The sequence below is a fragment of the Scyliorhinus torazame genome, chromosome 22, assembly GCF_047496885.1.
Source record: "Scyliorhinus torazame isolate Kashiwa2021f chromosome 22, sScyTor2.1, whole genome shotgun sequence".
NCBI lineage: Eukaryota > Metazoa > Chordata > Chondrichthyes > Carcharhiniformes > Scyliorhinidae > Scyliorhinus > Scyliorhinus torazame.
The window spans coordinates 72,907,459-72,933,860 of NC_092728.1; the positions used below are offsets into that span (position 1 = coordinate 72,907,459).

Consider the following 26,402-nt stretch of genomic DNA (forward strand, 5'->3'; position numbering starts at 1 on the left):
TATTTCCTAAATTCATAGAATGATAGAGCACATAAGGAGACCATTCTGCAAAAATATTAGCCAGGGCAAAAGGGATAAGTTCCCTTCCCTTTGAAATCATGGCGTGAGATCTTTTACATCCACCTGTGATCAGAACCTGGCAACACTACCGGTGGCTATACACCTCCGACACCTCCGAACCCCCAGTGGCACGGTAGCAAAGTGGTTAGCACTGTTGCTTCACAGAGCCAGGGTTCCAGGTTCGATTCCCGGCTTGAGTCACTGTCTGTGCGGAGTCTGCACATTCTCCCTGTGTCTGCGTGGGTTTCCTCCAGGTGCTCCGGTTTTCTCCCACAAGTCCCGAAAGACATGAGGTGAAATTCTCCGGAAACAGCGCGATGTCCGCCGACTGGCGCCCAAAACGGCGCAAATCAGACGGGCATCGCGCCGCCCCAAAGGTGCGGAGGGGGCCGAGCCCCAACATTGAGGGGCTAGGCCGGCGCCGGAGGAATTTCCGCCCTGCCAGCTGGCGGAAAGGGCCTTTGGTGCCCCGCCAGCTGGTGCGGAAATGACATCTCCAGGCGGCGCATGCGCAGTGGAGGGAGTCTTCCGCCTCCGCCATGGTGGAGACCGTGGCGAAGGCGGAAGGGAAAGAGTGCCCCCACGGCACAGGCCCGCCCGCGGATCGGTGGGCCCCGATCGCGGGCCAGGCCACCGTGGGGGCACCCCCCGGGGCCAGATCGCCCCGCGACCGCCCCCGGAGCCCGCCCGCGCCGCCTTGTCCCGCCGTTAAGGTAGGTGGTTTAATTTACGCCGGCGGGACAGGCATTTTAGCGGCGGGACTTCGGCCCATCCGGACCGGAGAATCGAGCGGGGGGGGGGCCTCCAACCGGCGCGATTCCCGCCCCCGCCGAATATCCGGTGCCGGAGACTTCGGCGGGGGCGGGATTCACTCCAGCCCCCCAGTGATTCTCCGACCCGGCGGGGGGTCGGAGAATTTCGCCCATGCTGTTAAGTGAATTGGACATTTTGAATCCTTCCTCAGTATACCCGAACAGGCGCCGGAGTGTGGCGACTAGGGGATTTTCACAGTAACTTCATTGCAGTTTTAATGTAAGCCTACTTGTGACAATAAAGAAAGATTATTATTATCCTTGCAACTACAATTTGCTGACCTACACCCCCAAATCTGAATTTCCAGCCCCTTAATTAAATGACCACCCTCCCAATTGGCAGCCCCCAATCACCTCCTCCACTCCTGCCCCTAATCAACCCCTGATTTTTCCCTCTCTTGCCCCTGATTTCCAGGTTCTGATCAATCCCAATCTATGTCTGGCTCTGCTATTCCCAGCTCCCAACCCCCCTTAACCACTCCCTGGGCGTGATTCTCCACTCCCACGTCGGCTGGGAGAATCGCCTGGGCCGCCAAAATTTCGGGGGACGCCGGTCCAATGCCCTCCCGTGATTCTCCCAAGCGGCGGGAACGGCCCGGTCGAGTTTCGCAGGCCGCAGGCCGGAGAATCGCCGGAGACACCAAAAATGGCGATTCTCCGGCACCCCCGCTATTCTGAGGCCCGGATGGGCCGAGCGGCCAGGCCAAAACGGCGGGTCCCCCCCGGCGCCGTCCACACCTGGTCGCTGCAGTCGTGGGCGGTGCGTGAACGCTGGGGGGGCGGCCTGTGGGGGAGCGAGGGGGGATCCTGCACCGGGCTTCACCTGGAATGTGGGGTGGCCCACGATTGGTGCCCACCGATCGTAGGGCCGTCCTCTCTGAAGGAGGACCTCCTTCCTTCCGCGGCCCCGCAAGATCCGTCCCCCATCTTCTTGCGGGGCGGACATAGAGAGGCGCCAACCCGCGCATGCGCGGATGACGACCGTTATGCAGCACCAGCCGCGTCATCTATGCAGCGCCGCTTTTATGCGGGCGACGAGGCCTGGCGCGGGTAGATGACGCGGCCCCGATACTGGCCCATTGTCAGGGCCTGAATCGGTCGGGACCGGGGCCGCTCCGCGCCGTCGTGAACCTCGACGCCGTTCATGACGGAGCGGCCACTTCGGCGTGGGAGTGGAGAATCCCGCCCCCTATACTCCTTTCCCAGTTGCCTGGGCCAACTCCAAAGCACCTCAGCTGCAGCCTTCTACCACTTACTTTCCTATCCGGTAGTTAGACACCTTGTCAAGCAGGCCAGCTGACAGATGGAAAATGGAATTCAAAATTATACTGAACTTCTGGGGCGTCATTCTCCGACCCCCCAGAGGGTCGGAGAATGGCCGTTGGCCGCTGTGAATCCCGCCCCCGCTGGTTGCCGAAGTCTCCGGTACCGGATATTCGGCGGGGGCGGGAATCGGGCCGCGCCGGTTGGCGGGCCCCCCCGCTGGATTTTCCAGCCCGGATGGGCCGAAGCCCCGCCGAGAAATTGCCTGTCCCGCCGGCGTAAATTAGAGTACCTATTTACCGGCGGGACAAGGCGGCGTGGGCGGTCTCCGGGGTCCTGGAGGGGGCACGGGGCGATCTGGCCCCGGGGGGTGTCCCCACGGTGGCCTGGCCCGCGATCGGGGCCCACCGATCCGCGGGCGGGCCTGTGCCGTGGGGGCACTCTTTCCACCATGGCGGAGGCGGAAGAGACTCTCCCCACTGCGCATGCGCGGGAAAATGTCAGCGGCCGCTGACGCTCCCGCGCATGCGCCGCCCCGACATGTCATTTCCGCGCCAGCTGGCGGGGCAACAAAGGCCGTTTCCGCCAGCTGGCAGGGCGGAAATCCCTCCGGCGCCGGCCTAGTCCCTCAATGTTGGGGCTCGGCCCCCAAAGATGCGGAGCATTCCGCACCTTTGGGGTGGCCGATGCCCGTCTGATTGGCGCCGTTTTGGGCACCAGTCGGCGGACATCGCGCCGTTTGGGGAGAATTTTGCCCTTGCTGTTAAATTCTGATCACACAAGTTCTCTTCCTTGCTCCTATTAGCAGATATTGTTCATGGTTCTCTCTGTTCAGGTTCTGTTCCTTCCCCTTCAAATGTGTTGTCACTGCTCCTCTCCTCAAAAATTCACCTTAACCCCTCTATCCATGCAAACCATTGCGTCATCTCCAAGCTCCCTTTCCTTTCAAGTCCTTGAACATTGCCTCTCAAATCCATACTGAAATGGCAATTATCAGTCATAAATTACATCCTTTGTGACTGTAACTAACAAACCATTTCTTCTCACACTTCTCAACACAATCGTCAGCCTCTGACATGGTTAACTATGCAATCCTCCTCTCGAACACTTCTCTTCCGTCATTCAGCTGGATGAAACCACGCTCGCCTGGTTCTATTTATTTACCTGATCATAGCCAGAGAATCACCCGCGCTGGCTTATTTTCTTTCTCCCACACCATCGCCTTTGGAATGCCCAAAGATCCATCCTTCGAATCCACCTATTTCTCATCTACAGGCTGCTTCAGGTTTCATATACTCGTTGATGACACCCAGCTCTACCTCAATCACCACCATCTCTCTCAACACCTTCACTTTAATTAAGCTCCCAAAACATTCCCAACAATGATTTGCATAGGTTGCCTGAAAGTTGTATCACAGTGGTGAAAACCAAGTCAACAGTTTTCTGAATTGTCAGATGGCTTATCTATATTGCAACGTCCAATTCTCGGCAAACATAAATTTCCTCCAATTAAATATTTGGAAGACCAAAGTCACTGCCTTCAATCTCCTGCCACAAACTTAGTTCCCTAGCCACCAACTTCATTCCTCTCCCTGGAAACTGTTTGACAACCCGCCAGACCAGCGAATCCATTTGTAACCTTTGTGTCATGTTTGATCCTGAGATGAACTTCTGACCAGATGGAGATATCAGGACTGCCTATTTCCACCTTTATAACATCAACTCAATTCACCCCTACCTGAAACCCTCCTGCGTGCAGGTTACCTGGAGACTTAACTAGTCCAGTGCTCTCCTGGCTGACCTCCAATCTTCAACCTTCCATAAACTTCAGGTCATCAGAAACTCGGCTACATGTATGCTAAGTCACATGTCTGTTCACTTGTCGTGCCTGTGCTCACTGACCTATATTGGTTCCCAGTCCATAATGCCTCAATTTTGAAATTTTCATCTTTGTTTTCAAATCCCTTCAGGCCTTGCTTGTCCCCCCATCTCTGTAACCTCCTCCCGACCTATAAGCCTCTCTGCACTGCTCCAATTGTGGTATTTCCTGCACCCTCTATTGTGTTCCACTATTGTGTTCGTTTCACTATTGACAGCTGTACTTTCAGTTGCCAAGATCCTAAACTGTGGAGTTCCCTCCCAAAACCCGTCACCCCTCTCTACCTATTTCCCTTTTCATAGAACCATAGAATTTACAGTGCAGAGGGAGGCCATTTGGCCCTTGGAAAGAGCACCCTACTTAAGCCCATTCCTCCACCCTATCCCCGTAACCCAGTAACACCACCTAACCTTTTGGACATTAAGGGGCAATTTAACATGGCCAATCCACCTAACCTGCACATCTTTGGACGGCGGGAGGAAACCGGAGTACCTGTAGGAAATCCACGCAGGCACGGGGAGACGGTGCAAACTCCACACAGCCAGTCACCCAAGGCCGGAACTGAACCTGGGGCCTTGGAGCTGTGAGGCAGCAGTGCTAACCACTGTGCCATGGTGCCACCTCCACTCTAAAGCACTCTAAAACTTACCTTTTTGACCATGCTTTTGGTCACCTATCCTAATATTACCTGGCATGGCTAGTATCACATTTTGTTTAAGAACTGTCCTTTGAAACATTTGGGATGTTTTACAGTGCTAAAGATGCTATATAAATGCAGTTATTTGTGCTGCCATCATGTCCTTTAGGGAAGAAAATCTGTCATCCTTACCTGGTCTGGCCTACATGTGACTCCAGACCCACAGCAATGTGGTTGACTCTTAAATGCCCTCTGGGATGGGCAACAAACGCTGGCCCAGCCAGTGACTTCCACATCGCATGAATGAATAAAGAAAAAAAAAAATCACAAATTGTCTCCTTTTTGTTTTCATGATCTGGTGCCATTTTGTCAGCACGATAATTATTTGCAGTAATAAATCATTGCTAATTTTAGTTGAATAATTTTATGTTTGGCTTTGAGTAATATTTAGTTCAGTCAAGGTAGCAATTATCAAGGTGATTAAAGGGAAAAGGTTAAATCAAATCCTGTGAAAATATTTTTTGCTGTTTATTTAAAAGGATCAATTGTTTTGTGCTCCTTGGACATTGAGCAATGCAGCATAAGTTAACCCGATTTTAAAAAAATTGTGAGACCATCAATATCCAGTTCAAGTATTGAGTCATTCCTTATGTCATCCACAGGTCTGCATTTTCATCTATACTGACTTAATACTTTTGACCAAGGAGGATGAACGGGGTCACTGCAGTGTCCTACAAAATCCACTTTTCCTCAAGAATATGGAGCTAAATGAAGGTGAGTGTCTATCACAAGATGCTTAAGGATGAACAAATATTCTGCAGCTCATTTTCAGAAGCAATAAATAATCCTTAATTCAGCAAACCTCAACAGATGCTGATTTTTTTCTTTCCACAATTTACAAAGACAGAAATATCGTAGCACAGGTACCAGTGTACAAGTTGACCGCTAAAGCCTCAAAAAGTCCTTCCAAAAATCGGGGTTGACTTGTGCACTGAGCATAAAGTGAACCATTGCTGTCTGTGGTCTCCATCAATGCCATTTGCTACAAGCGGTGTGCTCTCTGTGAGCATGCAGCATGCACCTTCGCAACACAGTCTACGTCGTCTGCTTGATTCCTTGCACTCACTTATACGATGCCAGTAAGTAAAACATCCATTTGTATGGTGAAAGATTGAGGCTGGTTACTAATGTGAGTATAGCATGTCCTGGCTGAGAAGCCGAGAAGATCCTGCTGGCAGGAACGGCCGGAAAATCCTGCCCATGGTTTTTAAGGTGGGAAAAATGGATTTGATTTATACACTGGGTTGACTTATACACCACCAACTACAGCAACAAACTTTTCAACGTTTAATTGAATCCATGATTTGATAAAATCAATTACTTTATTTTTGGTAGTACTGATTTAAGAGCAAAGACCTGACTTGTTTTATTAATGTATTTAACTATAAAAGGAAAGTTCCGGATTAGGAAACTAAATACAGTAACAGATCAGTTAATCTCTGGGAAACATTTCTGTTTTGAGTTTCATGGAGCCCTGGTTATGTCTGCTCATTCATGCACTGTCTACTGATGTAATTGCTTTGTGCAAATGTGTGCATCAACTATTGCATCTTCCAGGAAGCAGACATAGTTATACAAACGTGTACAGAGTCCCTGACACCATCTCTGAATCATTGCGACATTAAAAGATTGACATTGGATAGGATTAGAATTTGTGGTTCATTCTTGCATTTGAATGTAACCTTTTCTAAGTTGATCTAATCGAATAGATCTCTGACATCACCAGACTTAAATTGAGTTTATTATATCCCAGGGAGGAATCACATTTGGTTACTTTGCACATGTCATTGTAGATAAAAAGTCAACATAATTAAAGAAATATTTTCTGCTTACAATCACAAAATCCCTTAATGCTTGCTGTGAAGGGAGTTGCCAGTTTTCTTGGTGGTATTTCTCAGTCTCCTGTGCTTTATGTTTTAATTTTTCTGGCCAGAAATAGCTTGAAAATGTATGTTTCCTGTGCATTGTAACATTTTGCTTTTGCAGGAGCAGTACTGTAGAACCCATTATGAAAATGTGTAATCCAAGAGGAGTCTTTTGTCAATATATACAACAGTTCCCAATAGTACGGACTGTACTGTTGGTGCAATATTTACCTATATATTTTAATATTTGTATGGTTTTGTTTTACAATTCTTTCCATTCATCTAAATAACACAGGATAGGAAGCAAGGAATGATTGGGAGCTCAGTATTCTAGGATATGGAATCTTTAGAAAAGACGGAGAATCTATGAGCCGGACAAATCATGGGTGGGATCCTCCGGCCGGGTCTGCCCGACGACCGACGAATCCTACCCGAGGTCAATGGAGTTCTCCATTCTACACTACTTGCCAGTGGCTTATTTGTGGTTGGGCGGGGCGGGGGGGGGTGGAAGAATCCAGCCCAGTATTATTGATACTGGAAGAATCCCTCCAGTGCAGAAGGATGCCATTTGGCCCATCTATGATTCTATGACCAGGGGAAAAAAGATTTAGAGTAATTTCCAACAAATATGTCAATCTAAGTTTACTCCTGTATTATTTAGATGAATGAAAAGAATTGTAAAACGAAACCATAAAAATATTAAAATATACAGGTAAATATTGCACCAACAGTACCTCGTGTCTGCACTGAACCTTTGAAAGACCACTCTACCCTAGGCCCAATCCCCCACCCTTTTCCTGCAAGTCCACCCTAAAGGGCAATTTAGCATGGCCAATCCACCTAACCTGCACATACTTGGATTATGGGAGGAAACCGGAGCACGTGGTGCAAACCCACACAGACATAGGAAGAATATACAATCTCCACACAGACAATTACCTGAGGTCGGAATCGAACTGGGTCCCTGGCGCTGTGAGGCAACAGTGCTAACCAATGTTTCACCGTGCCGCTCCTAACTGTTGACTGACTGGATTCTTATTCTTATTCACCAATGTGTACAGCATGGTAGCACAGTGGTTAGCACTGTGGCATCACAGCGCCAGAGTCCCAGGTTCGATTCCCAGTTGGGTCGCTGTCTGTGCGTTGTCTGCACGTTCTCCCTGTGTCTGCGTGGGTTTCCTCCAGATGCTCCAGTTTCCTGGCCTGAAGAATCCAGCCCAGTATTATTGATAAAAGGCACAACTACAGCAATAGAAAGGATTTCAGGAAGGGGAGAAGGCAGTGAAAACACGGAGTAGAATGAAGGAACAACAAAGAATTTAGAACTCTGGTAAGAGTTGTCAAAGACCTCCTGACAGTCTTGTAGTGGGAGTTTTGGAAACTTGTAGTAGAGACAAAGTTGTTATAATGGTAGAGTTTTGTTTTCACATAACTTGGGAGAAACAGAACAACTTAAATCCTAAAGGTAATAAATTTCTAGAATATTTTGGGGGCAGATTTTGAGAATACTGTGTTGGGGGGAGGATAGAGAATTTGAACATATTCATCCTTTGGGCACAAAGTTAACATTGAAAGTACCAGTTTCTGGGTGTTGTTCACTGCATCCCTACCCACCCCGCAAGAGTGCTGGCTGGCGCATTAGCAACCAGCAACTTCCAAGAACACAAAAGTGCTAAACTAAAAGAGGTATTAGGCCTCTTGAGTATGCTCATCGGATTGCGTTGCGATCAATGGTGATGCAAGGACTACTTCGAAGAAACCTGTTGACGAAGATAGAGGGCGTGAACTTGCATGGAGTGGCAATCCGAGTCGGACTGCCACTCCACTCCAGGTTTCCTACTTGGAATTTAGCCACTCCTTTCTCACCCGACCTTCTGACTTACGTCAGGCTGGAACTCTGCAGCACCCCCTGAGGCCTTCAGTCGAGGGCTGGAGTGTCGGAAGTAAGGAAGTCGTGTCCCCTTTTTTACAGCACTAGCTGCCGTGAAGCAGGTAGGTTTAATGGTCCAGCCACTTCCAGATGTCAGGAAGAAGATAGTTTTGTGAGGTAAGTGGGCAGGATTGGGGGGGGGGGGGGGGGGGGGGGGGTCTCGTTGCGGGTCTGGGCTATTCAGTACTATGGTTACCCAGGAGTTGGAAGTGGTTTTAATTGTTCTAATTTTTCTTGGGTAACTATTCTTGTCAGACAGTCGGAACTATCCAAAGTTTGTGATTTCAATTGTCCTTCAGGATGGTTCAGATTGCAGGGGGATTGCCCAACACATGTTGGGAGTGTTCTGCAGTGCATCTCTGGGATAGCCCCCAGTTACAGTGCCCCGTGGTCCAGAAATTGCGTGTTCGAGTGATCTCTGTGGCATGCCTTTCGCTTTACCCAATGGCAGTTTCAATCTGGTTCTAAGTCATGTCTCTATATGAAGTAGCTTTGACGTCGTCAAGCAGGTAAGGAGCCAATAACATTGAAGCATTCCCTCACAGCAAACCAACGAGTTAAAAATACTTAATATCTTTAAATTTAAAGAAAGTTTTACATTGCAAAATACAGGGTTATGATTGGATAGCATAGTTAAAACAAAGATAAACACATTTTTCAAAAAGAGAAAGGATTTTTAAAAATGTGGAATTGTTTATCATCAGTAGATCTGATAGCTGTTACAGAACATGGGTACAGGATGACATAAATTGGGACCTAAATAATGATGGTTACATTACACCCAGGAGGGACAGGAAGCTAAGAAAAGTTGGAGGGTAGCTCTGTTAATTGGCACAATAGAGAGAGGTGTTCAGAACACCAGGATGTAGAAGTGGCTTGAGTGAAGATGAGAAATGATAAAGATAAGGAGTGTGATTCTCCGATCCTGTGGCCAAGTGTTGATGCCATCTTAAACGCCGGAGCGTTTTACGACGGTGTCATCTGGCCCCTAGGAGCAATGATCCTACGCCGCACAGGGGGTCGGTACGGCTTTGGAGTGGTTCACGCAGCTCCAGCTGCCGATACGGGCGCCAGCATGGTCGGTGCGGGTCCGTGAAACATGGCTGAGCCCTACAGGGGCCCGGCGCGGAGGTACATAGGTCCCACCCCACAATTAGCCCGCCCGTCGATCAGTAGGCCCCAATCGCAGGCCTGGCCACCATGGAGGACCCCCTGGAGTCGGATCCCCCTCCTCCACACCAGGACGGCCCCGCAGCATGAACGCCGACGTCCCGCCGAGTAGGACCACACGCGAACGACGCCGGCGGGATTCGGCCGAACTCGGCGGGCACTCGGCCAGTCGAGCGCGGAGAATCGGCGGGGAGGCGCGTTGAGCGGCCCCCAACCAGCGCTGCGGTCGCCGTAGAATCGGCGGACCGGCTTCGGAGTGGCGTCGCGTGATTCGCCCCCCCTCCCACGATTCTCCAACCTGGCGCGGGGTCGGAGAATCCCATCAAGAAGTCATTTGTGGGAATGGAAGAAATAATGGGAGCTTGTCAGAAAGGCACAGCGATAATCATGGGGGATTTTAAAAAACAAATAGACTAGAAAAATCAGGTGGGCAAAGGAAGCCTAGAAGAGAAATTGGTAGAATGTTTTTGTGTTAGTTTCTTAGAACATTGCACTGGCATCAACCAGTGAGCCAGGATGGTATTGTGCAATGAGATAGGATTAATTAATGACCTCAGTGTAAGTGTCCCTAGATAGCAGGAATCATAATATGATTGAATTTTACATTCAGTTGAGGGAGAGAAGAGTGGGTTTTGTATTATCCCGCACAGGACTTACCTGGGTAGGAATGATTACCTTCTCTGTGGTTCTCGTGGAGTACGAACTCCCCTGCTGCAGGGCGGGGAAACTCCATTTGGCAATGTCTTAAAGTCAACGACCAGAAAGAGGGATCTACCAGGAAATGTATATAACGCAACTATAAATAAATCAAAGTTCTCATTTTACTCTGTGTGGACTCCCCGGGTCCTTATTAAAGGTTTAAGACTAGTGTTTTAAACTTAACTAAGGGCAATTATGAGAGCACAAAAGTAGAGATAGCTGAAGCAAACTGGCAAATTGGGTGAAAAGATAGGTCAATAGAGATGCGGTAGAGGGGATATTTCAGAATATATATAATAAATACATTCCAACTAGAAAGGAAAATTCCAAGAGGAGGACTCCACCATCTGTGGTTACCTAAAAAAAATTAAAGATAATGTTAACCTTAAAGAAAAAGCATATAATTGCACAACGATGAGTGGCAGTTCAGAAGGTTGAACAGAATATTAAAAACAGCAGAGAATGACTAAACTATTAATAAGAAGGGAAATATATGAGTAACCAAGAAAGCTAGCTAGAACTATATTTTACAGTAAGAAGTCTTACAACATCAGGTTAAAGTCCAACAGGTTTGTTTCGAACCACTAGCTTGCGGAGCGCAGCTCCTTCCTCAGGTGAATGTGAGGAAGCAGCATTCACCTGAGGAAGGAGCAGTGCTCCGAAAGCTAGTGATTCAAAACAAACCTGTTGGTATTTAACCTAAGAAGTAAGATTTCTTACTGTGCTCACCCCAGTGATGGACTTTGTCCTAGGGTCTTTATAGAAGTAGCTGCTGGATGGGTGATGCTTTGGTTTTAATTTTTCCAAAACCCCCTAGATTTGGGGAAAGTTCTATTAGATTGGAAGATTACAAATGTAACTCCATTATTCAGAAAGGGAGGGAGACAGAAAGCAGGAAATTACAGACCACTTGGCATAGCATCTGTCACAGGGAAAATTTGGAAGCTATCATTCAAGACATTATAGAAGGACATTGAGAAAAAGTCACGGCAATCAGGCAGTCAATATAAAAGGGAAATAATGTTTAACAAATTTATTGGTGTTCTTTGAAGAAGTATCATGTGCTGTGGAAAAAAGGGGAACCAGTGTGCTTAGACTTTCAGAAGGCATTTGATAAGGTGCCAAGTCAAAGGTTATTGCAGACAATAAAAACTCATGATGTAGGGGCTAACATATTTACATGGATAGAAGATTGATTACCTAACAGGAAACAGAGTAGGTATAAATAGGTCATTTTCTGGTTGGCAAGATGTAACAAGTGGCACACGGATCAGTTGAGGCCTCCTCAGCTTTTTAAAATTTATACAAATGACTTGGGTGAAGGTATGGTTGCTACCTTTGATGATGACACAACGACAGGTAGGAAAATAAGATGTGAAGAGGAAATAAAGAACCTACAAAGGGATATAGATACGTTAAGTGAGTGGGCAAAGATCTGGCAAATGGAGTACAGTGTGGAAAATGCAAAGTTGTCCATTTTGGCAGGAAGATTAAAAAACAAACATATGGGGCGAAATTCTCCTACCCGCCCCGCCACATTTCTGCCCCGACCGGCCGGCGGGAGTCTCCGTAACACCGGCCGGTCAATGGGGTTTCCCATTGTGGGGCAGCCCCACGCCGTCGGGAAACCCCCGGGCGCCGGCAAAACGGAGACTCCCGCCGGCGGAAAATAACGCCCATTATCTAGGTGGTGAGAGATAGCAGAGCTCTGGGACGGGATTCTCCGCGAACTGGCGAGGCAGGCCACTCCGGCGCCAAGGAGTAGCGTGAAGCACACCGGCGTCGGGCTGCCCCGAAGGTGCAGAACCCTCCGCACCTTCAGGGGCTAGGCCGGCCCGGAATGTTTGCACCGCGCCAGCCGGCTCGGAATGTTTGGCTTGGCGCCATGGCAACCGGCGGCGAAGGGCCTCCGCCGGCCGGTGCGGGTTGGCGCATGCGCAGCTGCGCCAGCTTGTGCTGGCGCCATCCCAGCGCATGCGCAGGGGGGTTCTTCTCCGCACAGGCCATTGCGGAGGTTGACAGCGGCCGGTGCGGAGGGAAAGAGTGCTCCCATGGCAGAGGCCCGCCCGCAGATCGGTGGGCCCCGATGGGGGCACCTCCCGGGGCCAGATCCCCCCGCGTCCCCTGAGGATTCTGCAGTCCACCCGTGGAGCCAGGTCCCGCCAGTCAGGACCTGTTTTAATTTATGCCGGCGGGACCAGCCGCAAACGGGTGGCCACTCGGCCCATCACGGCCGAGTGGCCAACGCCGGGATTCCGACCCCCCTCCAAAACCCCGGCACCGGAGAATTCAGCAGCCGGCGGGGGCGGGATTCACGGCGCCCCCGGGCGATTCTACGACCCGGCGGGGGTCGGAGAATCCCGCCCCTGAGATGCAAAGGGATCTAGGTGTCTTAGTGCAGAATCATAAGAAGTATGCAGGCACAGCAAGTATTTAGGAAAGCTAATGCAAGAAAAAGGAATATTCTACGGGGAATTGAATGCAAAAATAGCGAGGTTATTCTTCAGTAATACTGGCCATTGTAGAGACCACGGGCGAGATTCTCCGACCCCCGCCGGGTCGGAGAATCGCCGGGGGCTGGCGTGAATCCCGCCCCCGCCGGTTGCCGAATTCTCCGGCACCGGATATTCGGCGGGGGCGGGAATCGCGCCGCACCGGTTGGCGCCCCCTCCCACCCCGCGATTATCCGGCCCGGATGGGCTGAAGTCCCGCCGCTAAAATGCCTGCCCCGCCGGCGTAGATTAAACTACCTACCTTAACGGCGGGACAAGGCGGTGCGGGCGGGCTCCGGGGTCCTGGGGGGGGGGCGCAGGCCATCTGGCCCCGGGGGGTGCCCCCACGGTGGCCTGGCCCGCGATCGGAGCCCACCGATCTGTGGGCGGGCCTGTGCCGTGGGGGCACTCTTTCCCTTCCGCCTTCGCCACGGTCTCCACCATGGCCGAGGCGGAAGAGACTCCCTCCACTGCGCATGTGCGGGAATGCCGTCAGCGGCCGCTAACGCTCCCGCGCATGCGCTGCCCGGAGATGTCATTTCCGCGCCAGCTGGCGGGGCACCAAAGGCCTTTTCCGCCAGCTGGTGGGGCGGAAATTCGTCCGGCGCACGCCTAGCCCCTTAAGGTTGGTGCTCGGCCCCCCAAGATGCGGAGCATTCCGCACCTTTGGGGCGGCGCGATGCCCGACTGATGTGCGCCATTTTGGGCGCCAGTCGGCGACATCGCGTCGATACCGGAGAATCTCGCCCCACATCTGGAGTATTGTGTACAGTATTGGTCTCCTTATTTCAGGAAGGATGCAGATTTGTTGGAAGCAGTTCAGAGAAGGTTTACAGGACTAGTACCTGGAATGGGCAGGTTGTCTTATGCGAAAGGGTTGGACAAATTTGGTTTGAATCCACTGGAGTTTAGAAGAATAAGAGGCAACTTTATTGAAACAGAAATGATCCTAAGGGGTCTTGAAAGGGTGGATGTGGGAAGGATGTTATATCTTACGGGAGAATCTAGAACTAGGCGGAATGTGGAGTTGAGGGAATAGTTAGATCAGCTAACTGTTCACTGTGTCCTGTAAATGTTCACAGGCTCTCTGGTCATTTGGCAGTCCACCCAGGCCGGCTCTCTGACCTCAGCTGATCCATCAACGGGATGGGCGTGGCCAAGCTCAATTATTGGCATGCCAGGTGCTGCCACTCCTCAGTGCACTCCCAGTGCAGCCCCACTGCAGGGGAAGCAAGGGAATAGCAAAGCTCACCCCAAACAAGGGACACATGCACCATGGCCTTTGGCATCCTCCCTGGCACTGCCCCTCTCAGGGCAGAGGCTTCATCGGTGACACTATCAGTTAGCCTACCCCTCAGGACTACCATCTGTCTCCAAGCCCTGCCTGTCCACCATGCCTCACTAGCTGCCTCAAACACATATTTGGAAAAGGACTTTGAACTTAAAACAGGTCACTTGGTCAGCTGGCCATTTTTGTGGCCTGCTTTTAAAGCAGCAAGGAGCTGTTCTGGACAGCATTCCATCCAAATCCATCAGATAAGTGAGGTTGTGACAACCTGTGTATCACTCCCAGGCCCACAGCATACTGCAGCTACATTGAGTCCGATCCATAGGACTTGCCCACACACCAGCCTCTAAGCATAGTGACAGTTGGTGGCACAAGGTGACCTCCTCAATCCCACAACCAAGTGCCACCCTGCTGGCAGGATAACACAGGGCACACCCAATGAGGGAATCCACTATGGACCCCAAAGGTCTACAGGTGGCACGGTAGCACAGTGGTTAGCACTGTTGCTCCACAGCTCCAGGGTCCCAGGTTTGATTCCGGGCATGGGTACTGTCTGTGTGCAGTCTGCAAGTACTCCCAGTGTCTGCGTGGGTTTACTCCCGGTGTCGCCCATGGCTGCGACTTTCTCACCCAAGGCTTCCACCGCGGATGCCTCCAGTTTGGTGTTGGCTTGGGTACCACGCATTGTCGGCATGATCTCCTGCAACTGCGCCTGCAGGAGCTGGAAGGTTACTGACACCCCATCCTGTAGATCGTGGCTCTGCATCTGCATCTCAACCATTGATGGCATCATTATTTCCAGAAGCACAAGACCTGTCTGGTCTACAGCTAATTCCTGGGATTCGGCAGCCCTCCCACTGCCTGCTCCCTCGAGAATTACTACCTTCTCCTGATGTGCCGCTGCATGTGTAACGTAGGCACCAGTATGTGTCCCAGGAGCCTCTTCACTCACATGATCCCCGAGGTGATAGTCTCTTGGATGGTGGAGGGGCAGGTGAGTGCAGCGACAGGAAATCAGTGTTGTCCCCGAACTGGCATCCGGGGTATACTGGGCTTGCGACTGGGAGCGGGGTAGCCCGGACAGCTCCGGTTCGTCAGATGATGACCCTGCAAGACAAAAGACAAGAGACATGGTGAAATTTCTGGTAGGAGTGATGCGGGGGATAGGGGTGAGTCACGTCCTCTCGGGACATCACTATGCATTGGGGCTCACTTGTTTCACCCAGGCCCACCTCCTCCAAGGAGATACCCCTCCGCCTGGGAGATAGCCCTCCGCAGGAATGGGCAGCATGGTAGCACAAGTGGATAGCACTGTGACTTCACAGCGCCAGGGTCCCAGGTTCGATTCCCTCCTGGGTCACTGTCTGTGCGGAGTCTGCACGTTCTCCCCGTGTCTGCTTGGGTTTCTTCCGGGTGCTCCGGTTTCCTTCCACAGTCCAAAGACGTGCAGGTTAGGTGGATTGGCCATGATAAATTGCCCTGAGTGACCAAAAAGGTTAGGAGGGGTTATTGGGTTGCGGGGATAGGGTGGAAGTGAGGGCTTAAGTGAGTCGGTGCAGACTCGATGGGCCGAATGGCTTCCTTCTGCACTGTATGTTCTATGTTCTCCCACCTTCCTGACTAGCTCCATCGTCCTCTGCTCAGTGGTTGACAGAACCTGCAGGTCTGGCAGTCCCCCTCCAGTCTTCTCATGCTTCTGGTGGCTTTAGCCACCTTTTCCTGGGTGACAGATCAGGGATATTGTGAGACACTTAGACTCGAGTTACATGGGGGTGTCTGTAGCTGGTGGCCTGTGTGTGCAAGGCACCTGGCCAGAGAGGACAATACAGGTGTTGGGGTTTGGTGAGGGATGGGATGTAAGAGAGTTGCTGGCAGATGGGTTTTGATTGACCTCTAAATGGGGGGTACATGGGGTGAGGGACAGTAATGATATCAGGAGCACAGAGGTGGTGACTTACCGGGCTGATCTAAGGTCATTCATCCTTTTGCAGCACTGTGGTGTGGGCCACACGGGGTGGGGGGTGGGAGTGACGGACGGGAGTGATGCCAGGTGCAAAGAGATGTTGCCTGGGCAAATCAATGGAGGTTGTTCATCTTTTATCGACACTGAAGACTAGTCCACCTGGTGAGTCACAACCTCTGTGCCCCTCGCATCACTCCTCACACCCCACCTCCCCCACGGCACTCCGCCTCTGCACCCCCGCTCAGGCCCCGTTTACATCTGCGGATGGTAGCTTCCTGCACACCCTGGAGAAGAGGGTGTCCCGTCTCCTCCACTGCACTCAGCAGCCTCTCAAACTCTGTGTCTGCGGAACGTGGGGTAGCTCTTCTCGGGACCAACCTCTTGGCTGGAATGAGAGTGTGTGGGCAGTGGAGTGGCTATAAACAGCTCCAGCTTGTCAAGCTCTCCAGTGCCAATTCCGGCCACAGCGAATCCGATGTTGGTGCTAATGAGAATTGCCCTAGTTTCATGTGGGTAGTGTGCTGGCCCATTAGCATGTCCTGATTAGCTCCGGGGATAGCGCCCCCAACGGGAACGCAAAGCTCACGCAATTCGGTCCCGGCATCGGTCTCTCAAACAAAGAATCCTGCCCTGTGTCTTTTTACCTGAATCACCCATTCAATTTGAAATGAGCCTTTTGAATTACTTTCAGAGAAATGGCATTGAGACAACATCCGTCTGGAAAATTCATTTTGTTCCCTCTTGAGACAAGGAAGTGTTTCAATCCACAAGAGAAGTCAGGTGATCCCCGAGCGATGATCTTTTTTGTAGCCTTTTGTGTCTTTTTAAAATATAAGTATTGACTGAAAGTTTGTAATATACTGGAACACAAAAGAAACGGAAACAATTCAGAGAAGGCCTTCAGAACTTGGGACTCGATGAATAGTTGAGATGATTTTTTTTTCTTCCCTTTCAAGTCTCAAGAGATAGTTACAGAGGGATAAGTGCTGTTTCTGGTAGCTGCCAGGAAGAATGCACTGAAGTGAGTTTTTCTTTAAAATGATTTATAAATAAGTCACCTCTACCCCACCTACACTCCTCTCCCAGTTGCAGCAGCCCTCATATTTCACATAAAAATAAAAAGGAAGCGAATTGGAATCTTGGCAACTTCATTTTGGACAAGGGGAAAGAGGGACGAAAAGTTGGTGGCAGATCTAGTGCATGTAAAGTGGCTTCAGCTATGACTGTTGGAGGGAGAGAGAGAGGAGGAAAAGACTGTTCCGTTATAGAGGGGTGAAGGAGGCCTCTCAGGCAAGAGAGAGGGTGGGGCAAAAGGAAACTTTCATATTTGCAGCTTATTTATGTATACGATTCTCCGGCACTTTAAAAAATATTTTTCTTCTCCTAAAATCCTCCCCCTGGGCTTGACTTTCAAGTTTACAAACTGTTCTTGGAACAACAATAACCGAACAAAAGAGAAACAAATTATATCCTTTCCAATGGCTTTCTTCCTTTTATATTTGTCTGACCCCAAATTATTTTGTCAGTAATGGTTAAAGTAAAGATTCAAGGTACAGAAAGAGAAAATGTTGTGGGGAAAATTCAGTGTGTTCTGTTCCTCTTGGGTTTGCCTTTAAATGTTTCTTCTACAGAAGTGTCCCTTTTGACTGTCAGCGTTTCTTTAAAAAAAATGTTTGTGGCATTGCAATTGTTGAGAATCCAGTCGATCTAGAAGTTCTCAATTTTTCAGGCCTTGAGTTTGCTATATCAGCTGCTGGGGAAGAACAAAACGGTGGGGGTGGGGTAGTGGAAAGCGGTTTCATTTTTGTTGGATTCTTGGCTGCCTGCCCAGCATCAAGTCTCATTTCTTTAATATCCTTTAATGGAGGCGTAGAGCGAGTTTGCAAATTCTTGTTTTGAGAACAGTTTGCTTTCCCAATCAATCTTTAGATCGGCTCTACCTTAAAGGAACTCCTGAAGCCCAAAAGGTAGCACCTGAAAATCAAAAGATAGCCCTTGAGAAAATCCCACAAAGAACCCTGAAAAATCTATTTTCTCCCCTGCCTGTGAAGCTGTGAAGTACCTTTGGCATGTTTTCCTACATTACAGTCACTATGCAAATACAAGCTATTGATCTAACATTGTTTTGCACCCTGAGCCCTGGCATCCTTACTAAAGTATGTTGTCCAGTATTGAGGCCTAACCATGTTCACTCGCTGTGAAATAAAATAGCACACACATTCAAGTCAAGAATCATCTCACCAAGTGCTTGCTCGATCCACTTTTGAGAAGATATATATGTGCAAAATACCCAACTCTTTGGTTCACATCACAAGGGAATAATAGATGGTTATAGTCCAGGTCATGCTAGTGATACTATTTAACTTGAGAAAATATCTAATGCAGACCTCAATTTGAACACTGGCTACACATGGCAAAGCAGGAACACGCTGCTATCAATTCAGTGGAATCAGTATTCCCTATTTCACATTATTTGAATGATGGAAGATAGCAATTTTTATTTGTGTGGTCATTCAACGTCTTTCAAAGAATACGGTAGTCCTCGATTTTCATGGACACTTATATTCCCGGCCCTTTTCATTGGTCTTCACATTTCAAAAAGAGAACATCCTGTAATTAGGTATTTTCTGTCTTATTCAGGAGTGTCTTTTCAAGGGTCTATATTGTAAATAGTCTGTACGTGGTAATTCAACACTGTTCTGCGCTCGAGGTGTTGATGTCAGTGGATGAAGTGAATTTTATGTGGCTACAATCCTTAACATTAAAACAAACATCTTAAAGATGATTTCCTTACTGTTATACTGGGCTTATTCTGGGGATGGGTTGAAGAAATGTTGGCTTAATGCATGAAGACCCTTCACAATGTTTTCATAAGTTGTAGTAATTCAGGTTAAGTTCTGGAAAGTCCCATTAGTGCATTTTATTTATGGTTGGAATAAAAAATAAAATTGGTTGAAATAGTATTTAAATGCACAGGAAAGGAGTCTAACTGAAATACCAATAATGCTGTAAGCCCCTTTTACAGTATTTTACAATTTTTTTCAGTATTTCAGTGGGAGTTTAGGTAAAAAGTGTCTTTTAATTTATGCAAAGCAAAATTATATTTCATTTGAAGGAATGTTTCCTTATGAAATATTTCAAGATAAATTAGAATACAATAAATAAATTAATCTTAACAGGCCAAATTTATCTCTGAGAATGTTAAACGGCTGACTGTGTTTATTATCTTTTGCACTTACTTTTCACCTTGTATCAGAACTTGGCACTTTCCAAGGAGTAGGTGATAAGACGAAGGGTAATTTAGTTAGTATTATTTTTTTGCAAAGAAAGACTTTAGGTGCAATGCAAATTCATTGAACGACCTTGCGTTGTTTATTCTTGTTTACCAATCTTTATGCATGAATGTATAGTTTAAAATATTCTTCAGCCAGTCCCAGTGACTCCTTCAATGTTCAATACAAACAAAAGGCTTTTTTTTCAAATGATATCCTCCCTCTGCACATTTCCTGTGGTTACCTTCAGTTTTGCAACAACTGCCAGTTGTGTATTGAGGTTTTATGAGGTGCAGTACTAGCCTCCACTTTGTAAGAGCTTTTTACAGCAAAACTGCAAAATGGGTTAGACAATAAGATGAAGTAAACAGAGTTCTGCCAAGTGATTAAATTTGGTGAGTGATGTTTTCCTCATTAACAACGGAACCAGCACTGCAGTGTTCACTGTTTTTCGCGATACTAGATAGTGGAGGAAAGATGAGTATAAACAACATCGATCCAGTACCAATGAGGTATTTTTAAACTTGATTTATCGTTGTACTTTCTATGTTATATATACGGCAGGGTGGAAGGTTGTCTTTAATTCATGTTCACTTTGACGCTACTATTCAACAATGGGGCAAGGCAGAAAGGTTTGCAACCATATTCAGCCAGAAATGCTAAATGGCTGGTCCAACTTGGTATCCCCCTGGAATTGGATTCACTCCATGTGAAGGCACTGGATGCATCAACGGCAGTGGGCCACGGTAGCACAGTTGTTGGCACTGTTGCTTCACAGCGCCATGTTCGGTTCCCGGCTTGGGTCACTGTCTGTGTGGAGTCTGCACGTTCTCCCTGTGTCTGTGTGGGTTTCCTCCTGGTGCTCCAGTTTCCTCCCTCAAGTCATGAAAGATGTGTTGTTAGATGAATTGGACATTCTGAATTCTCCCTCAGTGAACCCGAACAGGCGCCGTAGTGTGGCGACTAAGGGATTTTCACAGTAACTTTATTGCAGTGTTAATGTAAGCCTACTTGTGACAATAATAAAGATTATTTTTATTAGTAGTGTAGACTTGTGCGCCAGAATTAACCAAACCCATGGCCAAGCACATTCCAGCACAGTGACAACACTAGCATTTGTCTAACAATGTGGGAATATGATGTGGCTTGCTGATCCTTAAAACTTTGCAAAAGATGTGCTGGATGTTTTGGAAGAACAGTGATGTTAGTTATGCCAAGTGGTATTGTCAGGGACGCATTTATCAATATTATGATCAAGGAGCACTGGTCGGTAAGGCCAGCCTCCTATTCCTGGAGCATTACAAAGGAAGATTAAAGAATCTGGGAGCATTGGGGCAGCTCTAAGATTAGGGAACTGTGAGACCCTCGAGGTCTGGAGCATAAGAACCAGTAATTTGTCTGTCAGTACTGGCTATGTTGTCAGGATATTTATAAGCATTCAGAACAGATTTTGGATCTGGGAGTGAGAGGAAATGATGATTAGGGTGGTGGTGAGGGGGGGGGGGCAGGTTTTGGGAGTTATATGGTGTCCAGCAGGACAAGAGAACAGAAGTGGTAGCAATGTCTTACAATATTGTGCGAAACAAAATCAACACATTATGATCAAAGTTAGGGGACCTCTATCGATGAAAAGTTTAGACATTTAAGCTGATGAATTGATATTTTCAGTACAAATTCCCAGAGCATACTTTAGCTAATTTTAGTTAGCTCTGTTCTTTTCTTTGGCTTAGTCATTCCTGTGACAGACTATTGTTTCCTAGTTAATGGGGAAGTAGATAGGCTGTTCTCTATAAACCTATATGAAGCTTGACATGTGCATAATTTTTAAAAAAACAATGTAATTTACTTCAATTAAAAAAAAACTAAAATGCAAATTGGTTTAACAGGTGCAGCAGAAGACCTACAGTTTTACATCACTTATGCTGAGGTATGTAACATTCCATACTTCAGAAGTTTTGTTTATGTTAATAGCGTGCAAGATTTGTTTTATTTTTCTATTTCCTCTTTTACTAGCCAATGTGGCAAAAGAGCTTTTCCAGGCAATTTAAAGCACCTTTGAAGAGCCTTGGGACATTTTATTATTTTAAAGGTATTATGTAAATATAAGTTGTTGTTTTAATGCCTTGTACTTTGATTTAAAAGCTACATGGAATAGGTATTTTCAGTAGATCTTGGTTGATTATCGAAGTAACCTAGTAATATATGTGTTGTGCTCTGTGAGTGTGTTACAGACGTAGCGATAGAATGCTAGGACTGTCCTCTCAAATTGAGTCCTTAGATTTAAATCTACCTCAGTCTGAAGGTATGATCATTTCTATCTTACCACTGTAAGATAGTAAATGAAATAAATTTGGAACGGCTGAAATTGATTCTGAGTGGGTGTTTGCAGTGCCTCTGGTACGTGAACAATTGTCACTAAGTGAATAGCTACTAAAAGGAAGAACACAGTTAACTAAAGTGAAAATAGAATGATCACAGTAACAAAGCAGAGGCTTTGTCTAAGGTTGGTGTGGAACAAAGTTGTTAAGAAATGTGGGGGTAGATTATCTTTCTTCCGACTGAAGGATTACCTGGCGACTGAGTGCATGGCGATGATGCTACATGAGAACGTTTTTTTAAAAATGGGAATGCCAGCTTCTTGATGAATAAATATTGCTTTTGAAGTCATGTTTTCCTGTCATATCATACCGTGCAAAATATGTATATGCAATACTTTAGCATTGTTGACAATCATAGAATAATTGATGCGTTGTTGTGTAAAATCCTGCACAAATGGGAGAGTACTTAAGGATTTTCAATATCTGCCGACTATGGATAAGATTTTATTGCATACTCATAAGAACAGGCGTAGAAGTAAACCATACAATTGATACTCGGAGCTGGGTTTCCCATCCCTTCCTTCTAGTGGGAATCTTCCGGACCCGCCAAAGTGAAACCCCGCGGTGGATAACCTAGTTGCAGGACGCGCGAGCCATGCAAAATGCCATAGACATTGGCGACACCTGAAATCCCCACCAACGACCAATGACGAACTACCTCTGCCACCAGAAAACACAACACACAGGGGCCCCTGATCTCTTCCTGTCTCCCTGCCCCCCACCCTCCCCCTGCCCCCCACCCTCCCCACCAACCAGATTCAAGATTCCCCAGTCAGGGGAAACAATCACTTGGGGCTGAATTATCACCATGCAGGCAAGAAAAAGGAACCTGGTCTGTTTCTTTGTCAGAAACTCCTCTGTTGTGAAACTGACTGAAGTTCAAATTTCCATAAGACGGGTGGACCCTTTGTTAATATGGAGATAAGCTTCTTGCCCAATGGGGGAAGTGGCACTAGATGAATTGCTCATTCAGAGAATGAATGTAGACATGTCAGGCTGAATGTCCTCCTTCTATGTTGGAACAATTTGTGACTCATTTAGACACCCACGGCAGCCTTCACTGAGACTGCTGATTGCCCTGACGGAGAGATCTGCATTGTGTGTCAAAGCCTTCTGCTGCAGCACAGGGAAGTGAGATGTCACAGGAGCCAGAGGCCTGACATCTATGAGGGAAAGGAAGGGAGTCTTCTTCCTGGAGAATGGCAGCAGGAAGCCATCCCTTCAAACACCAGGGTCACCTGTCTGTTAAACGTCATCACCCTCTTCCTCCAATTCGTCCTCCACTCTTAACCCCTGCGCTTGTTCTTTCCTGATGAGCTGTCCCCATCCAAGACTTCATGGTCCTCAAGGTTCAACCCTCTTTTTGGGCCATGCTAAGAAGAGTACAGCAGGCCCCCATAATTACTGAGACCATTGCAGCAGAGTATTGGGGGGGCACCACCTGACCGGTCCAGGCATCAGAGCCTAGTGTCCTTTGAGCCTATGATGGGTGTAAGGGGAAGTGCAGGGTCATTGGTCTTTGGTTGGATGGGGGGTCTCCAATGAAGGTTACCCCCACCGGTACTGATGTAAGCCCACGCTGTGAAAGCTGCCAAGGTGGCTGTCATGGATCTCTCCTGCCACTGTTTGTATCCTTTTCATTATCCACTTAAGGGCCTCAATTGGCCCAAGAGTGGACAAGCCATCTGATGCTGCGCCCACACTGATAAAATTGGGCCCGGAGAATAAGTGCGGGCACAGTGCCAGTGGGATTGTGTGGCCCACAAACATAGGCCAAAGAAATTACTTATCAGAAGGAACACTATTTCTGTAATAACTGCCAAACTGCCAATATATTATGCAAATAATGAGTTGATTTTTCCTCAGAGTAAGTTGCAGATAGTCTGCATTTGGCTGGCTTAAATGGGCAACCCATAGCAGTGAAAAATGTTAAGCATTCTGTATCAATGGCAACATTAAGGGTGCTGAATAGGGAATCATTTTTCTTATTATTTCAATATTTCCTAAAGTGCAAGGACAACCCAAAGATGTGCAGGGAAGGGGATTGGCCACGCTAAATTACTCCTCAATTGGAATTTTTTTTTAAAAAAGGAGTGTGATTAATTTTAACAGCCCTGATTTCCCCACTCACTACCCATCCATAAACAAAGGTGTTTTTTTGATTTATCCCTTTATAAGCGGTGGAGTGTTTCTCCAACCCTTCAGTTTTGGAATGATCCAATCCTCTATTAATAACCCTACAGCAAACTTGAGATAAGGTAAAATAAGAGGGTTGGCTTATTTTACGCACACACAGGAAGGTGTTTTGCAGTGCCCGTCCCTTTTGCATTCACACAGTAAAAGGGATAAGGGAAAGAAAGGGGTTCAGAGCAAAGATCAAGATAAAAATAAGAATTATGGTTTCACACAAATCCAGTAAGTCAACTTCCAAAATTTTTTTCAGGTGGCTTTAAGTGGCAGAATTGCTGGTCTAGTTCCTAGGAACTGCATTGCAGTTTGAGTCCGTTGAAGATGCAACAGAATATTAATTCACTCTCTGTAGGCGAAATGTAGGGTTTCTCTGGAGGTCAGACTGGAAAGAGATGGAGGTCAAGGTCAGGCGGCTAGCTTGGAGTCCAGTTCTCTTTGGAGGTTAAATCACAACTGAAGATAAAATTCAAAAGCTGACTAATTAAAGGAATTCAAATGGGTTAAGTCTCGGTCATGTGACAGGATGGGTTTGGGTCCAGTTATTCAGCTAACGAGGCCCCATTGCATTTTGAGCAGTAATTGTAGAGCCATTATCACAACATTGGAGATGAGGAGTCACAAATAGCCTTGTCCATAGCTAACTGGTGCAGTCATCTCACCTGCAAATCCATTTTGTGAGCTGGAACGTTTATACAATGCAAGAAGTGTTATATACCGAGGTTTGATGTGTTACCCTTTGTCCATGTTTAAACTGCTCAGAAACTCCCAGAACTACCATCATGTGGCCAGTGGTAGCCATTTAATCAATCCATTAAAAAAAAATGTAATAGTTTTTTTAAATAGCCAGGTAGTCGAAGATATATATATATATTCCTTCCTGTCTCCTGGACAAAAAAAAGGATTAAAAAAGGACAGATAAAAAGATGATGAGAGGCATGGATAGAGTGGATTCCCCAGGGCGGAAATGGCTGTCATGAGGGGACATAATTTTAAGGTGATTGGAGGAAGGTATAGGGGAGATGTCAGCAGTAGGTTCTTCACACAGAGAGTGGTGGGTGTGTGGAATGCACTGCTGGCAGAGGTGGTGGAGTCAGAGTCATTAGGGACATTTAAGCAACTCTTAGACAGGCACATGGACAGCAATAAATTGAAGGGGTGTAGGTTGCTGAAGGTCGGGTCATCATTGGGAGAACAATTATAATTTGGGGATATTGAAGTGGTGGGAATTAGAGGAGCCAGATATTTCAATGGGATTTGGGACTGGAGGAGTTTGGAGTGCAAAGTGGCATTACTACAGAGTGGGATCAGCTGTTTTAAACAGCACAAGGAACAGTCTCAGCAACAGCAACTCAGCTGACATCCTGACAGCTGGGCCTGCTGCTTATGAAAGCAGGAGAGGGAAGCAGGAGGATCATTATGAAAGAAATCAGCTGATTTGCCTGAACTGCTTAGTGAGCATGTATCCATACTTCAAAAACCTGAACTGAGTTTGACTTCGCTTTCTGCTTTATCCCTGATTTAGTCGATCTAGCATTGAGACTGAGAGAGAAGAGATGGCACCATGTTGAAACACAGGAAGGACATTGCCAGTGTAGATGCAGACTAAGGTTCAGGGCACAGACCTATTGGACTGACTGACCTGTTTCCCCGCTATTATATTAATGGAATGTATTAAGGTTGAAGAATGAGAATAATCTTTGTAGCTGAAATTCATTTATATCATCGCAATTTATTCCTACTGGAGGTCTTTTGTCATATATTCCACTACATCGTTGACAGCCTTATTAATGGAATGCATTGGCCAAATCAGCAAGCACCTAGCTAGAGACATGAAAATGTGAACATACTAATCACCACAAACACAAAAAAAGTTTACTTCTTATGTAAGTTGTTACTTTGTATCTTAAGTTCATTGGCTTCACAAAATTATTGCACACTTTTTATTTCAATTATATACTAGGAGAGCTACAATTTTTCACAGTTGGATTGAGATATATTGGAGCCTGCTTTATTAGGTTACTTGCCGAGTGCTTCCTGTGGAACATAAAATGGACTGTCATTGTGATTCAGCATTAATTATGCCTATATTGAAGAGCGAGATGTGCTTCCAGCTGTAGCATTATCAGTGTATTTTTACAAAGATGAAAGCATTAAAATATTTAAAGTATTTAAAGCTTAGCATAAGGTCATCCTGCTTGACTTGTTCATGTTATTATTTATGCTCCATATGAACTTCCTCCCACGCTACATCCCACCTATCAGTATAGCCTTTTATTCTTTTCTCTCTCATGTATTCATATATGGTGTAATTTTGCACCATTTGCACCTGGCGCCAATCCCGTTGACTGGGTGCATCATGGGAGAGGCCCAAAGCGGGCTTCGCACTGGGCACTGAGCTGATCGCAGGTCACCCAACTCGCAATGCCCAGCGCGATGGGTATGAT

The 26,402-nt window shown here is 47.3% G+C and overlaps 1 protein-coding gene across 4 annotated transcripts in view; it reads left to right on the forward strand.

Annotated features, from left to right (window-relative positions):
• LOC140399129 (regulator of G-protein signaling 3-like) overlaps window positions 1-26,402 on the forward strand; it is a 369,904-nt gene that overhangs the window by 205,020 nt on the left and 138,482 nt on the right. For 3 of the 4 annotated variants that reach the window (XM_072488325.1, XM_072488326.1, XM_072488327.1), the window contains 2 exons: window positions 5,314-5,425; window positions 21,277-21,317. In XM_072488325.1, coding sequence (XP_072344426.1) covers window positions 5,314-5,425; window positions 21,277-21,317 — 153 coding nt within the window. Of the gene's footprint in view, window positions 1-5,313; window positions 5,426-19,881; window positions 19,903-21,276; window positions 21,318-26,402 lie in introns of those variants that run through there. The other variant, XM_072488329.1, reaches the window with a different exon arrangement.